Source organism: Crocodylus porosus, unplaced genomic scaffold (genome assembly GCF_001723895.1).
Source record: "Crocodylus porosus isolate Cpor-Errol unplaced genomic scaffold, CroPor_comp1, whole genome shotgun sequence".
NCBI lineage: Eukaryota > Metazoa > Chordata > Crocodylia > Crocodylidae > Crocodylus > Crocodylus porosus.
Window position 1 is genome coordinate 54,310,015 of NW_017728907.1, and position 17,583 is coordinate 54,327,597.

The window sequence follows — 17,583 nt, forward strand, 5'->3', positions numbered from 1 at the left end:
TCCCCACCAGCAGGGGGTACAGGTCCCCCCTCCCCAACTTTACCCTTTTACAAAATGTACTTGAATTCTAATAAATCAAAAAATGATTTACATTAGAGGGAGGGGACTGGAATAAACCTTGAGACTTGCAACACAAAACCAGGAAGAATTGTGCATAAAATTTAATCTGTTTTTGAGGGGGTGGGGGTGGGGTCCACACTTAATACCCAGTTTTGGCTGCTTTGATATTTTATCAATTTTTTTTTTTTATTTAGTCTTAATTTCAATTGGTTCCTAGATTAAAATAAAATGAAACCTGCCATTCTTAAACGAATTTATAACTGTTGACATAATTTTGCACCAGAACCTAAGAAGTTCGCGAGTTGATAAGGATTTAAAGTCCGGTTTTTTTGTTGTTTTGGTTTTTTTTTTAACAAGGGCAGTTTAACCATTAGTACAAACTGCCAAGGGATGTCATGGCTTCTCCACTGCTTGAAGTCCTGACACAGAGATGTTTTGCCTCAGCCACATCTATTTGCACTCAGTGAAAGAATTGTTCCCTTGAAAGTCTATGGCCTATCTTATGCAGGAGGTCCTGGCAGCTCGGCCTTTGTCCTTATTATAGCTCCTGTATTGACTTTGCTGTAAGAAGGCCTTATATTTGTGAGTCTCCCTGTACGCTTATATATATGTAATTATACTTGTGTAAATGTTAATCCCAATGAAAAATGTTTTGTTTGATCTGAATATAAAATACTAGGACTCTTGGCAACCTGTAAGTGGAAAGACGGTAGCATGGTATAGCTGATAGGAAAGTGAAGTGGGAGTCAGAAGGTTTGGGGACTAACTCTAGCTTTATTCCTTGGCTTTCTCCTAGGTGGGCATGCACAAGTCACTTTGCTTCTCTGTTCTCAGGACCTCTTTCTTTGTTTCTTGCCTACTTTGACTGTAAATCTACTTGCAGTCATTATTCAGGTTTAGAACGCCTGACAGTTGAATTTCACAAATAACTTTGCTGTTCCATAATTGTATTTTGTCATAGTTCAGGACAAAACCACAATGCTTAAAACATTTTTGTGAAACAGAAATTCGGGAAATGATTTGGTTTAAGAAAAGAACAAATACAAATATTTTGTTTTCAGCTACTTTTTACTGTTTCTATCAGGACCAGGGAGGAAGGAGGTAGGGGTGTCTGGGCAGGGCAACATGAGTAACAACTCAAAAACTGCAAATAGGAAGACTGAGGAAAGTAAAATACTCAGTTCTATTTCAATTATTCTGGAAAAAAAAAAAGTCATCCAAAAAAAGTAATTGAAATGAGCACAGTTTCATGAAACTGTCAGCCAATGAAATACATTTTGCTAAAAAAAGCAGTTTTGGCCAGCTCACTCTAAAGGTAAGATATGCAAGGTAGGGACAACTTGTTACCATGTGTTTGCATGGCACTAAGCTGAAGAAAGCCCAAATCTTTTGTAGCAAGAAGTTTCAGGATTGATAATTGATAAAGAAAACACTCAAGAAAGCTTTCCATTGTTCTCCTAGGCTATAAACCTCCTCCACAGGAAAACCAACGACTTATTTCTAACTTGAGTGAGAGGATGAGGAAACGAAGAACATTTGCAGACAAAGAGCTGGAGTGCATAATGCTGGAGAGAGAACTCGGGCAGAGAGAACTGGAGGACCCAGCTGGCATGCACAGTCCCCAAAGACCAAAAGAAGACTGCTTACCAGTCACAGAAACTAATCTGGTTAGGACTGGACACAGCCAGCCTTGTGACACATATTTTAACCATGATTTTCTAAATGTCTGTTTTCCTCTGATACATTCAAGCGCTACCGTTCTAGAATACAGGCATTGCCATTGTCAGACGCAAGGTTTTTTTCCATTGAATGTAATTACTTTTGCATCAAGCCAAATCAAAAGCAGCTCTGTGCAGAAATCTGCCTTGGCCGGGAATGCTGTGAAATGGGCAGAAATGTGCAAAGAAAGGGCCTGTGAATGGAGGGAACTGACTCAGGCCAGTGTCTTTTCCGCAGAGCATAGCTCCTTTCAGAGGGAGCTGAGATCAGAGGCAGAAAAAACACAAGCACGTTTTGAAAAAGTTAAAGAGCATTTTGTCTCCAACCGCAATCAGGACAGTAGATTGCAAGGTTTTATTGTACAGGACGTCCACAGCATAGGGGGAAAGCAGAATGTGAACCAACCTCTGAACAATAAGGACGGTGTGGCCAAAGAGACTGTCAGATACTTGGCTAAAATATCCCGAGAGTGCTCGTCAGAAACAAAAATTCAAAAGCAGAGTTTATCGTTTTCAGTGGAATCTTTGTTAAAAGGCTAAACCTGTATAAATAACCATTTAGGGTGTAGTCTTTCTGCATTTTCTGCAGTGACCAAAATCTCACTCCCTCTGACAAGAGTAGGCTTGAGCACTGAGTGTTTCAGGTAAGAATTTTTTTTTTGTTTCAGGGAAGAACTGTGAGTCTGTCTACACAGCAGACCATGGCAAAGATACCGTATCTAGCTTTAAATTAACTTGCTTCTGGTACCCGCGTTATCTAGCTGCAACAGGACAGACCTTTGTGTAAACTTGAAGTCTCTCCTCCTTTAAAGAAATACTCGGCAAAGTAGAGGATGAGGAGAAGTAGGGTAAATCAGCTTGAATGAAACTCCCAATACATTGCCGATTGTGGGACTGAATCTGTAACCCTTGTTCCTCTGAGTAGTGCCAATAATTTACAGTCTGATTATCATGTTGCCATTTGAATTCAATGAAGAACTTCCATAGACCTGAATGGGAATGGACCTGTCCCTTCAGATGTGATTTACTTGCGAGTGTCACAGATGCAGGGTCAGTCTCTTCTTATTGAAGATACATTACATTCAAAAGACTGCCGTGAGAATAATTGATACTGTATTATTTTGGTTATACCATATTTCTAATGTAATTTATGTTGCTTGTTTTTAAAGTAACTGTAGTTTTAAGGTCTTTTTTAATCCTGTCAAGAAAAGTGTAGTTTTTATAATGCACAGTTTTCTAGCTTATTGAGGCTATTTGGCTATTTTTCAGTTTAATTCCTTGTTAATCCACATTGTTAATTTACAAGGTGTAATGTAAATGCATTGTTTACATACCGAAATAAACACTGCCATTGATACATGGTGCCATTTTATGGCAATGCAAAACCCATTTTTGAATACAGTGGGATTAAGTTATAGTGAGTGCATCTATATGTGCAATTAATGTAAAGCACTAAACTCTGGAGCAGTCTGAGCCAGAGTAAACTCCTTCTGGGCACAGCGTCTATACATGCGCCTGGGACAGCAGCAGTTTGAGCATGGGGATGGCAACGTTGGGCAGTGGAGGGGCTGAGTGGGGCATGAGGCTACTTAAAGTGTGGCTAGGCTCCCGGCAGGAATCTGGCCCCCTGCTGGCTGGGCTGACTGGGCACAATTTACGCCCGTGGTCAGCATCTACACATGTTTAACCACAGTAAATTACACCATTGTGAGACAGTACTATCTTACAGTGGTGTTAGCTTACTGCAGCCTAATAACACTGCAAATGTAGATGGTGACGCTTTACTCCACAGTTAATTAGTCTATTCCACAGTTAGGCACATGTGTAGATGTGGCCAGTGATCATTTAAGTGTCTTATTTTGCTGTCACACACTGTATAAATTAGGGCCTCCTATCCTGCCTCACTCAAAATCCACTGAAGCCAATGGGAAGACTTAGATAAATAAACACTGAACTTAAATGACAGATAAATCCAGATTTGAAATGCTTACCAAAAAAGGCTACGCATTTAATCTTCTTTTTAATCAAAACAGGTAGGATGGTATTAAGACAAACATACACAATAACAGTGAAAACAGTCTTCTTCCATGTACGTGCTTGGTTGGCCAACAAGATTGACTTGGACTTTCAGAGCTGCGTCCTTAGCTGATGTATGCGCAGATCAAGCTGTAATCAAACCCCCAGTCGCAGCCCAATGGAGATGGAAGCTGAGAATTCAGTTGCGAATTGAAGAAAGAAGTCGCAGAGTCGTCTGTGTGTGATTGTTAAGGAAAGAAAATGCCAGTTACTTCAGAGATCCAAGGGCATGCGTCACATCGAGTTCTATTTGGCTATGGATAAATTATCATTTAAAAACAGACCTTGCTGCAGGAGGTATTAGGATGTCTTGATTTTAAAAGCTGACTGTGCAATCGGGCCTCTTGTATCCAAGCACAGGCGTTCTTCAGGGGGGAAGGTGAGCAATACATGTTGAAGCCTCATGTGGATGCCAAAAAATTATTTTTGTAGGCCTGAAAGGAGGATTTGCCTTCCTATTAACCGTTATCCTTTTGCGTTTTTTTCTAGAAGATTATACGAGATGAGCAAGGGGGTTTGTGATTTTCTTTTTTTTCTCTTTGTAATGTTAGCTTGGGGTAGGGAGGAGAGAAGAAAGTGTATTTTTTAGGCTGGATTGACATGCTGCCATCCTACGCACTTTCTTTAGGCCCTGGGGAAGCCAGTGAATCCTGTAATGCAACTGTTGCGGCAATAGCTTCGCGCTGCTATGTCCTCAGCTCCGCCGGGACTCGCGTCTTCTAGCCCTATGGCAAGGTTCCTGGAGAGATCCCGGCACTAGCCTCTGCACTTCGATACATCTCCCTGGCCCGAAATCCTCCTGTTCTGCCGCTCCTGCGTGTGACAAAAGTGTGTTCGTTCTGCGGCAAGGAGGCCCTCTGATCCTGTAGAGCAGCCACAGGGGGTTGTCTCTAGGCTAAATGATGCCCGTATATAATAGGAAATCTTGTGTTTTACAAGTTAACAGCCATTCATTAAAGCAGCTGAATTTCAAGAGCCTTTTTTTGTCTAGATCCCACACATGCAGATTATGAATAATTATCTTGTTTCAGCAGGGAGCTAATAAAGCAAAGGGAGGGTGTCTGGAACACAGACTAAATAACAGGACTCCCGCAGGATGGCTGGGAACTGTATTTGACACTCGGAGCCAAGTTTAAACCTCTGTTCAGCTTTGTAAATGAGATAATTTAATAACATATTGACTTTGTCAGCTGCTTCCCTTTTCAATTCCACTTAAAATAATGTTGACATCAGTGGGGTCTATGCTTGCAAAAGTGCTTGCAAGATCAGACCCGAAATCTTTCGTCTGCAATATTGCTGATTACAAGCTGAGTATTTTACATTTGGTGGTCTTAAATGCAAGTGTAATTCATACAAAACATAGGACAAAGAGTTGGCAGGCAGAACGCTGCAGGACACCTCATCCTTCACATTAAATTAAAGTGATGAGGGCTTTGGGCTAGGCCAGACTGCTGACTGGCATGGAAAGTTTTGTGGACAACCTGAACACTTTACACCTGGTCTATAGACAGTAAAAACCCTTCATAAAGGGACTCAATTATGTATTTATACACTACCTAATGTCATGGGGTCCTGATTCAGGCCCGGGGCTCCTCAGTGCTACAATACAAATGAATAACAGCAGATATGAATGTGCACAAAACTGTGAGCGCTGCCCAAGGCACACTGGAACCTGAGTTACAACCATGGTAGCTGTACTTCTCAAATTTTTTTACAACTGTGTTCTCTTTTTTTAATTTGTAGGAAAGAGGGTTTTGTGGGCAATGTGACCCAGAACACTGCATGCTATGTAGTGCAGCTGAGAAGAGAAATGAGAGTATAAATACACCTTAACCTGTCACTCTGATGGAGTGCCAAGAGATTATGAATATTCAGGAAGGTGATTTCAGGATTCAGCCACGTTATGTAGCACATCTCAAGGCAATTCCAGTGCTTCCAGGCAGGTGAGATAAGAGTTGACACAGCATCACAATTAAGAATAAAAGGTCAATTCAAACCTTAGTCATGCAAAACTTCCACCTAAGAGGAAGAGTTCCTCAATTAAGGATCACGTGTTAGCGATCCACCATTCAATTATTTGATCCAGGCTGACTAGATGACAATCTCAGATTCATAAGGGGCTGGTAAAATATTTTTGTGTGTGAGTATTCTGGTTAATGTATAGAGGGTCTTATTTTAATACAGGGTCATGCATTCAATTCGGGTTGATTAAAAGCTCAGGAATCTGTTTGTCAGATTATCCAAGCTCATTGAATAGTGTTAACATGTAGTCAATTTAAAATAAACAGAACAAAACACTAATTTAATCTATGTTAGGTTCATGCTTACTGTAAACAAAACGTGGTGCTTTTGACCTGTGAACTTGGTGCTTATCTAATACAATGTCCCCAATCACACTAATGGAATGCAGCGTCTTTCACTATTCATCTCCTTCCCCATGTAACCAGGCAAACGTGCAGCCTGAGTGGGCCTTATAAAAGGCTGAGCTTTTACTTTATTTAGAGAGAAAACTTATATTGCTTCTCTACCTGGATCTGAGTATTCTGGGGAAGGTTCACATGAAGTCAGGGATCCCAGCTGATCAGATCCAGGGGCCAGAAGTGCCCATGGTGAGTTGCAAGGGAAAGGTCTCCCAGTACCAAACCACAGTCTCCAAAACCTCCACTCCTGTTTCCTAATTTTGGAAGCACAACTCCATAGGCACCCTGTTTTTACCATAATAGATGCACAGAGCTGTACCTCTCCAAGTGTCCAGAACCACCCCATGCTGATAGAGCTAAGTAACGGGTGCCCGGCTGGCAACTAACCAATGGGATCCAAAACCTAGGCCTCCATTACCCCAGGTCCCTGGGAGGATAAGTCTGGTAGGCGTTCTCAGAGCATGGCTAGTACATCCATGACTAGCACTAGTACATCCTTATCAGATCCGATATAAAATGGAGCTGTATCTGCCACTTTCTTTGAAAGAGCAGCCAGAAGGAGGGGTGGTGGGGACCTGACATCAGCTTCCATTGAGCGGTCTAGGGCAGTGGTTCTCAAACTTTTTTTTTGGCAGACCGCTTGAAAATTGCTGAGGGTCTCAGCAGACCACTTCAATGAATAAAAATAAAGATAAATCAAGGGCAGGGCCAAGTACAGATATTCTCGATTGTTCCACAACCTTTCTGCGGACCACCTGAATAGAGCTCACGGACCACGGTTTGAGAACCTCTGGACTAGGGTTACACCCCAGGCCCAGACAGGGGAGAATGAGATTCATTTCCTTGCAAGAGTCTTCCATGGTGGGGGCAAGCGCCTTAGTTACTGGGCCATTTTACGAAGGTGCAGTGAGCTTTTTCAGTATCTGGGGCAGGCTAGGGGGAATCTGCAGACCATGGGAGACAGGATGAAGGGGCAGAAGAAGGGAAGGGAAGGAGGGGGCAGCAGAGTCTTGCCTGCTCACCTCTACTGCTGTAGTGTGCTGGCTTCAGCAGCCCTATTGCATGGGCTCTTAGGAGCTGCTCCAGGTGCCTTATTTGTTGCTCCCTCCTCCCAGATTTGCTATGGGGTGCAGGGCTGAGCCTCCTGTGCAGAGACATCCCAGGGTGCAGGAGGAAGGTGCCATTCCAATGTGGCCTCCCGTCCCCAGATACACTGCTGGGAGCAGGGCTGTGCCTGTCCAGCTCCTATGGCTGGGCAGTTATGCCTGCCATGGCATAGACTCTGGGCTGAATGGAAGGGAGTAGCTCTGGTGCTGTGTCACAGTGTACCCAGCTCACCCCCTCCACTTACACTGCTGCTGTTTTGTAAAAGGTGGGTACCAGCATTTCCTCCTCTGGCTATGTTTAAAAGAGTCTCATTCAGTTCTTTGAAAGAAAGGGTCTAGGGACCTGCCTTCCAGAGAAGTTGCTGGGCTGTGCCTCTCAAGTGGGTGGAGGCACCTCACTGCAGAGGGCTGGGATTTAGGCCTCAACCCTCTTCCCCAGTGTTTCCCTCGGATACCTTTAGATAGCTCCCTGCCCAGCACGCAGGTTGTTTGGATCCCACCTCTCCCCTTGCACTGTACAGGGAGCCTAGGTGCCTAACTCGGTTCTGCATTTTACAGCCCTTGCAGTGCTTAAGTTTTAGGCACCCTTTGAGTGGATCAGGTTCATTATGCTTTGCTCTGCACTACATGTGCACAAGGACCTAACTCTGTAGGGGAGGGGAGGGCAATTATTTTGGGCGGAGGGCCGCTTACTGAGTTTTGGCAAGGCATCAAGGGCCGTGTGACAGGCAGCCGGGGGCAGATAAATATTAATTTTCCAAAATTTTTAAGGGCCCTGCAGGCCAGATAGAATGGCCTGGTGGGCTGCATCCAGTCCATGGGCTGCAACTTGCCCACCCCAGCTGCAGGGTCTCTCTATATATAACATGCCAGTTTGGGACCCCCCCACTAGAGAAAGCATGTGGACAAATTGGAGGGAGTCCAGCGGAGGGCAACACAAATGGTTCAGGGCCTCAGGTACATGATTTATGAGAACAGGCTGAGGGAACTGGCTGATTTAGTCTAGAGAAGAGGAGACTGAGAGGAGATTTAATAGGAGCCTTCAACTACCTGAAGGGGGGTTCAAAAGAGGATGGAGCTGGACTGTTCTCAGCAGTGACAGACGAGAGAACAAGGAGCAATGGGCTCGAGTTGCAGTAAGAGAAGTTTAGGTTAGATATTAGAAAAAAAAATTCTGACTAGGAGGGTAGTAAAGCACTGGAACAAGTTACCCAGAGAGGTGGGGAAGCTTTATCTTTGGAGGTTTGTAAGACCCGGGTAGACAAAGCCTTGGCTGGGAGGACATAGTTGGGGCTGATCCTGCTTTGAGCAGGGGGTTGGACTAGATGTGACCTCCTGAGGTCTCTTCCAGCCCTAATTTTTTCCGATTCTATGATTTCTATGCCATTGAATCAAGAGTTTGCTAGTACCTTGCTAGGGAAAGCTAATAGCACAGCAGTTCTATGTGTACTTTAGCTGAGGGAATAGGGGATGATTTTTTAGCCTCTTTCCATTTGAGATGGACTTCACACATACCCACCCATATGATATGCTCTCATAGAAGAAATCACTAAGGTCCAGCAAACCCTTTAAATTGTGTTCTTAACGCAGAAGCATAAGTAGCCCCAATGACTTCAGTGGGATTACCCACATGCCTAAAGTTAAGCATGTGCTTAATTGCTTCTTTGTTGGCCTGGAGGCTGGAACAGTAACATTATGCTTCCCAAAATCCAGATTTCTACTGATGGGATAGAACTGCCATTTAGATCAGTGACAACTGATCAGTCTGTCCTGCAGCGAGTTATTGTTCTGAAATAATGGAAATGTTTTCAGGAGTGTTATACAGAATGGCTTGACATTTCCTTTGCACCCTCCATGTTGTGACTTTCCACAACCCTCTGTGCACTTTGGGGAATTTCTTGCACCAGCCCATTTAACAAGCAAGGCAAGCGGATACTAAATCACGTCAGTAGGAAGTTTTGCCTTATGTCCGAGTTACTCGGACAGTTTCAGCTTTAAGCCCTAGTAGTTCTTCTACTTCCAAATCACCAGAGCACGAGCAGTGGCACGCAGTACTTTCCATACAAAAATCACATTACGAATCCTCAGAACACCCTTCAGAGAGAGGCACTATTTTACTCCTCAGTGCTGAGGAACATATTGATTTGCTGTGTGTCTATCAAAAGACACGGCAAATTAGCATAATGCCAGGATTAGATCCCAGATCTCCTGACTCCTAGCCTCATCCTTAATTCATCTAGCAGAGCTCTGTCTTATAAGCACAATAATGGTTTCCACCATTTCAAAGAAAACATCTTAATATACATCTCAAAGCATAGTGCCTTCTTGATACGTCCAGTGGAAACATGGGCTTCTTACTGTACCCAAGCTGTCCTAGCCTTCCAGTTCATTGCTTAGGAAACAGAAAGTACTAACAAATAGAAGTAAGAGCTTGTTCACAATTCTTTGCCAGATCTTAGTCTTGGTAGTGAGGCAGCCCAGCCTCCCACAGCAGTGCAAGTTAGCAGGATTCCTGGAGTCAGCACACCTCAACATGATTGATTTTGAAAGGTTTTATTGCTGCATTGCCCGTCCACTGGTCACAAAGTCCCTTTCCCCAAACACAAGTCAAATCCTTTTAAAACAGGTTGCCTACTTCTCTTTCCTTCCCATTGGCTGTGGCGTCCTGCACCTTACCCTCAGCAGGACTCCCCCAGAAGGTGATTAGAAGCCAATTACTGAGGTGATTGCATCTATAGTACTATATTAATGACTTGTCCCTAATTAACATAGAGACTGTTCTGCATGCAATCAAGTTATTATTTCATTAAGGACTCTTTATTTTATCTGTTTTCTCTTGCTCTGTCTCTGAGAACTTAAAACAATCTCATTTTGCCATAAAATGAAAGGGATCTGTGATGGCCTGGTGGCTTGTAGTAAGTGGACGTGGCCTGCTTTATTAGGAACCATTTCTATTTTGAGCAGGGGGCTGGATTCAATGATCTTCCGAGGTCCCTTCCAGCCCTAAGGCCTAATGTCTATGAAATATTCAATTTAAATAAGGAAATGATGAGCAAAGTATAAATACCCAAGAGGTAGATGAGATATGGATGTAAACGGTTTCTCCACGTAAATCTCTCTCTCCTCCACCCTTGGAAAGGGAAAAGCTTAGTTCTCTGTGTTGTGATTGCAGACACAGACAGGTTAACTCTTGCTGCCATTAAGGAATGAGTAAGTATTAGTAGGTATCCTGCTGTGTGCTTTACTAATTCTCCTTCCAGCAGAGCTCGTTACTTCCAAGCTAACACTAATGACCTTCCCTTGTGCACTTTGCCCTATTGTGTGCTTTCTCAAATGCTTTGCACTTTTTATTTAGACAATAAAAAGGACCAAAGGGAAACAATGTTTCTTTATGCTGGAAGTACAGTGGCCTCACATGTCAATATTTCTTTTCCCCCTATGCACTCCTACTTCGTTTATTTTTTCAAACACTTTGGCTTCTTTTTAAGGAGACTTGAGGTCCAGAGCAAACCAGTTAGCAGCAACTTGCCCTGCTTCATGTTCCACATTGGACCGATCACATTTGTTATGTCTACCAGCTGATAGAGTTTTCTGAAAATATTTAGCCTGTAATGCAACCCTCCTAGTCTTCTGTTTTTATAGCAAACATGCAATTAATCACCCTAATTGTTCCAATTACCCAGAAGCCCAGGTTATTATGATTTAAAAAAAAAAAAAAAATGAAGCTAGACTGCAAACCAAGTCTGGAAGTTGAAATGTTCACTTGTGTAAAGTGAGGCTGAATTCAGCCAGTATTTATCTGTGTATGTGAAAACCTGATGAGTTAGATTGTGCTTTTCTGCAGGAACAAAAATGAACAAACTGATGATGATGATGATTATTAACAACAATAAATATCACTCTGCACTTTTGATAACTTTCAAGTTTGGATCTCAAAGCACTTAATGTTTGATAATTGATTGTTTTGCTTTATAGATGAGTAAAGGGAAGAATAGAGAAGTTAAACCCTTTGTTCTAGATTATGCAATGAGTCCATGGAAGAACTGGAAGAGGAATGGGGAAAGACAGCTTTATCTCTTGTGCCCTGCTTCTGTTTGAAAAATAATTGAGGATGTGGAATAATGTGTATGCAGAAAATAACGTTTAGGTAAATTTACGGTTATAATTCAAGTCAAACAAAGTTATTAAGAGGTAAGAGGCCTAATCTTTTACTGTACATGGATGTCAAATTGCGTATTTCAGGTTGTATTAAATAACTCATTGTTTTCATCCCTTCCATCTGCTTCAATATGCAGCAGTATCCCAGTTTTTCTGGCCTCTTGTTGTGGTGACTTTTGGTAAATGCTAAGTTTAATGATAGCAAGCATGTATACGCTAAGGCAATGGAACACAATTTCATTTGACAAAAAATATTAAACTAAACTAAACTAAACTTTTCTGTTAGTTTTCTAAATAAAAAGCAGTTACATTTTTCTCTCAAATAGTTCCTGTGCTAAGAGTTTGGGTAGTATAATAAATTTAACTTATTTAGGATAAATGTTCATGCAAAGTTAAGACATCTTTGCAAACGGTTTTTCTTAAATTGAAATTTGAACATAATCCAGAGGGATCCTTTGGGCATATCTGGAATAGTTGTGGTGTTCCAAGAAGGTTAAAGAGTCCCCACAACAATCCCAAGCATGCTTGGAGAAAAGAATAAAAGTAAGTGTAGAATAAGTTCTGATTAGAAGGAAATGAGCCCTAATAGTATCTATCTATCTATCTATCTAGCTATCTATCTATTTACGTGTGTGTATGTATGTGTGTGCATATATGTATGTGTATGTGTATTTTTTGATTTTTAATTTGCACCCTCAGAGGCTGCATGATCCCAGAAACAAATATTTTTAAAGCTCTTCTCACAACACTGATTTTTGCACTGAACGAACTCCATTGATTTCAGTTGATTTTTCTCATCTAAAGGTGAGTGTGCATGGAGTCTAGCCTGAAGTGTTAATCTGAAAAGTTATTTATGCGTACAATTAGCCACAGGAGTTGAGGACAATTTAGCCACGGAAGTCGAGGACAATAAGAAGCCCTTCCTAAGGCATGGAGGCAGTAGGAGGAAAATAAATGGAAGCGCTGCTCAACACCTCGGGACAGCTGGTGACCAACGTTCAGGAAAAAACTGAACTCCTGAATGCCCACTTTGCTTCGGTATTTCACCAGACCATGGGGAAAGTCAAGCGAGATGAGGCTTATAGGGGGCGTGCCGGGACTGAGAGCTGCCCCACTGTGGATGCTGAGCAGGCACAATACCAACTAAAAAAGCTGGACATTTATAAGTCAGCGGGACCGGACAGACTCCATCCAAGAGTGCTGAAGGAGCTGGCTGGGGTCATTGCGGGACCCCTGGCAAAGCTCCTTCAGAAATCGTGGCACACGGGGGAGATCCCTGAGGGTTGAAAGAGGGCCAACATTGTGCCCATCTTCAAGAAGGGGAAGCAGGAGGACCCGGGCAACTATAGGCCAATCAGCCTAACCTCTATCGCGGGGAAAATCCTGGAAAAGCTCATTAACGAATCTACGTGCGATACGCTCGTGGAAGGTAGGGTTCTGACCGACAGCCAGCACGGCTTTGTTGCAGGTAGGTCTTGTCTTGCCAGCCTCATCTCCTTCCATGACCAGGTCTCTCGCCACTTGGACATGGGAGACAAAGGTAGACGCTATATACCTAGACTTCCAAAAAGCTTCTGATCTAGTATCCATCCCATAATATCCGTGTGGAAAAACTGGAAGATTGTGGGCTTAGCTGTTCAACGGTTTGGTGGGTGGGAAAGTGGCTACAAGGTAGGACCCAAAGAGCTCTCATGAACAGATCTGTGTTGTCCTGGTGAGACGTGGCCAGTGGTGTCCCTCAGGGGTCTGTGGTTGGACCGGTGCGTTTCAACATCTTTATCAGTGGTTTGGATGGGGGAGTGAAAACCTCGCTGGCCAAGTTTGTGGATGACACCAAGTTATGGGGCAGTGTGGCCATGCCAGAAGATAGGTTGCTGATACAGGTGGATCTGGACAGGCTGGAGAGTTGGGCAGACTGGAACCAGATGAAGTTTAACACTTCCAAGTGTAAGGTGCTCCGTCTGGGGGCAAACAACCCTCAACATATCTACAGGCTCGGAGGTGATAGTTTGATTTGCACCGTGCTGAAAGGGTCCTATGGGTAATGATTGACCATTGCATGAATATGAGCCATCAGTGTGATGCGGTGGTGAGCAGGGTGAATGACACACTGGCATGCATCAACTGATGCATCTCGTGTAAAACTAAGGAAGTGATACTCCTGCAGTTAAGTACTGCGTCCAGTTCTGGGCGCCACAGTACAATAAGGATGTGGAAAAATTTGAGAGGGTCCAGAAAAGAGCCACCCATATGATCAGGGACTTGTAAGCAAGCTGTACAAGGGAAGGCTGGGCCTCTTTAGCCTAAAGTAGAGAAGGTTGAGAGGGGACTTGATAGTGGCTTACTGCAATATCAGAGGAGTGCGTTAGGAGCTTGGTGAATAGCTGTTCACTGGGAAGACCAGGACCAATGAATATAAACTTCTGGAAAACCGCTTCAGGCTTAATACCAGGAAAAACTCCTTCACAGTCAGGATGTCCAAACTGTGGAATAAACTCCCTCCAGAGGTGGTGCAGTCACCTACCCTGGAGATTTTCAAAAGGAGACTGGACAGTCACCTCGCTGGGGTCATCTAACCCTAGTTGTCTTCCTGCCTAGAGCGGGGGGACTGGACCCAATGATCTGCAAGGTCCCTTCCAGCCCCTTACATCTATGAACTGTTTAACTTATTTCCCTTGCTATAAGGTCATTGTTAGTCAGCTGGTAGATGGTTACCCCTATACATGATCAAATTCTTCTCTCTGGAGTCCCAATGCCTTTCTCTTAGAAGTTGCACATACTTTCTGATCTCATAAGACCATTTTTGGTTTGATTCTTTACAAGTGAGGTTTTAGCCAAAGACCATTGAAGTCAATGGAAAAATTCCTTCCATGGCTGATCAGGGTATATGGCCCAGACTGGAGATGTAGGTGCCTGCCTGGCAGGATTTTCCAAGCCTGTGCAAAGCTGGCAAAGCTGAATCTGTATTCGCTTCAGATTCAGATTCGGTGGATTCAGGGGACAGAGATTCGAATCACTGTCCCGAATCAATTTGGCCAAATCTGATTCAGAGATTCGGCTGCTGCCCAATCAGCCAAATCTCTGAATTACACAGATCCCATCCCCTCCCCGCTCTCCCAGCCTGGCAATGGCTGCCCTGTCTGGCCCCAACTCCCGGCACTCGGGGAAAAAAAAGCCCTGACTTACCAGGTGCTGCCCAGCAGGGGGGAGGCAATCCCTGCTGGCTCCCGCTGCCCCGCGCTGTGTGGGGGGCTCTGCACAAGCCCCCTGACTCCCCCTGCTGTCCCGGTCTCTCCATGGCAGACTCACCCGCCCTTTTAAAACAAAAACTAAAAAAACCCCTCACTTACCAGCTCCTGCCCAGGGGGGAGGATCCCTGCTGCATCCCACTGCCCCGCGCTGTGGGGGGTGGGGCTCTGCACAAGCCCCCGAAGCTCCAAGGCTACTGCAGCACCCAGTGAGTTGGGGGTTTAGGGGTTTTTTTCTGAAAGGGCCGGAGCTGGGGCAGGTGGGTAGCTGTGGGGGTGGCTGGGGAAGCAATCTCTGCTGTGTGGGGGGGCAGCAACACCTGGTGAGTGGGGGCTATTTTTAAAGGGCCGGGAGCTGGGATGGGCAGGGCAGCAATGGGGGGGGGCAGGGGATGGGGCCTGGCAGAAGTCCCCCTATCCCTTCCCCTACTTACCAGCTCAGAGTCTGGGTCCAGCTCCCTGCTGCAGCAGGCAGGGACTGCCCAAATCACCAAAGCTCTGCAAATCAATTTGGACCTTTTAATCGGTCCCCCGATTTAATTCTTATTCAGAGATTTGGCCACCGAATCGAGCCAAATCTCCTCCAGGTCAAATCAGCACCTGAAGCTTCGCGCAACCCTGATTTTCAGTAGCATCTATCTACAAAACAGCACGTGTGACCCCTCCCCCCCCAACACTGATGTAGGTTTGGAGCCTACTGAGATTTTCAGAGACAACTAGGCAAGTCTCTGCCTCCTTAGGAGGCCTAACTGCTTTTAACATCTGGCCATAAACCCTGTCTTAAGGTTTATTCCAACTCCTGTCAAAGCTAAGAGAAAATTGGCCATGAAATTTTAAGGCAGATGAGGGCTGGAAGGTGCAGCTCTTAAGGAACTGTAGCCTGCTAGCAGTGGTCTGAAAGGCAGAAGAGTTATGAGTGATAGCAGTCTGACATTTTAATAAAACTCAGGAATGATTAAAGTCAGTGCATGTCACAATGAAAACATGCCTACCAAACTGCCTCCTGCCGGCTTTGGCTGATAACTAGTAATTTCTGTTATGGCCTCAGAGAACCCCATGGTCTTCGTTGTGGACTCAATCTGTGCCTCAGTTTCCCCATCTGTGAAATAAGTGGTGTATAAATTGAATTACCACTACTTTTTTTGCATCTCCTCTTCAGAGTTAACTTGTTAACCGGGATAATAATTATAACTTGAAATTCTGCACCCCCAGAGCTAATATTAAATGTAGTTTGCCCCACAAACAATAGTCCTTTGAAAATCTTTGTACAAAACAAATACAGTACTGCTAATTAGCTATTGAATTGCAGTGGTTTTAATGAGATTGGCAGTTTGAAGGGTAAGGTGATCCGTATGTACAGTACATGATGTATCAATTAATTTTGTTCATTGGCTAGACACTAAAGAAAAGTACATTTTCATCAACTGCAGCTCAAGATGGCTGTACGCAGCTAACCAGAAAGTTAAAGCAAAGAACTGTATCATTTAAAACATTTAAATATGTTTTTATGGGTAATATTAGCATACTGCTCCATTGAATAAGTACTTTTAAAGTCCTGTAATCCACAAAAGACTAAAAGAAGACAAAACAGGTGCCAGTTAATTTTGTATACTTTGGATGAGATTTCAACTTTAGTCTGTGCCAATTATCAAGCTGAATGGAGTGACATAGTATACTAAGGAACATCTAATTTGTCATACAGTGTCAACATTGCTGGCATTTCACATTTCTTGAAGTATCAGTCCTGAGCCAAGGCTTGTTAAATGTCCCAAAATCTCATTCAGCAGACTGAAAAGTGCTTTCATTGTTAATTCTCCAAATACACAAGAAATGGGCATTGGGGTAGAAGGACTTTGACATTCATATCTTTGCTAAACCTTAATGCCGGGATTTAACTTGTTACGTGTATACAATATATGAAGCCAACTCTGTTAGGAAAAGCTGTTCATATTAGTTGTCACTTTGACTGAAATAATATTTACTTGAGATAATGAGTGGAAGTCTTCAGAACCTGACTGGTTTTCTTCATCACTTAAAAGTTTGTAAAAAGAGAGCTTGGGAAGAAAGTCACAGTTTTCAAGATGTACTTAGTATAAGCTGACTGCCTGAAGTAAACTTAGTTTCTAATGTGACGTTGTATTTTAAATGATTGCATTTTAGCTGACTACCAATACTTGATTTTGACTATTAAAACAATACAGTGCTTTCCAGTTTTCTTTGATCATGCAGTAAATTTGGGCAATACTTTAAAATATCGTATGCCATTTAAAGAGCCATGCTGCTACATAGCACAGTTTCAGGAAGTATGTGTGTGATCTGTATCGATACCCATGCCATCATTCATGTCAGAGATGACAGCTTGTTTAAACCACCGCTGTCTTGAGTTCTTAAACAAAACTAGACAAACTATAATGTCCTGACCAGGATTTGGGATTAGAAAGCACAAACTTTACTTATATTGGTGATGGCTTATATAGGAGGCAGTGCTCAGTCAATCCTGACAAAGGATTGCGCAGTCTATCTCTTTTTTCCCCCTGTATTATTAACACTGGGTTTTATTCTCATGAATTTCCTGTCATCGGTAGGGTACAGAATTGAATTTCCAGCAGTCATTTTAAAGCACTCAGCTTTTATACAAAACAAATACAGTACTGCTAATAAGCAGCTCAGCTTTTATACAAAATGTGTTAACTTGTCTTTTTGGCTAAGCTATTTGAGATCAGATACAAATACCAAACTTGTGACATTTGTGTGTGTTAAAAAAACCAAAAAACCCACCAAAACAACTCCTACCCCA

General features: G+C 43.3%; 1 protein-coding gene across 1 annotated transcript in view; it reads left to right on the forward strand.

The window, feature by feature from the left end:
• LOC109307492 overlaps positions 1-3,133 on the forward strand; it is a 5,639-nt gene extending 2,506 nt beyond the window's left edge. The window contains exon 2 of the mRNA XM_019531456.1: positions 1,522-3,133. Coding sequence (XP_019387001.1) covers positions 1,522-2,318 — 797 coding nt within the window. The 3' untranslated portion in view covers positions 2,319-3,133. The remainder of the gene's footprint in view (positions 1-1,521) is intronic.
• Positions 3,134-17,583: the final 14,450 nt, after the last annotated feature.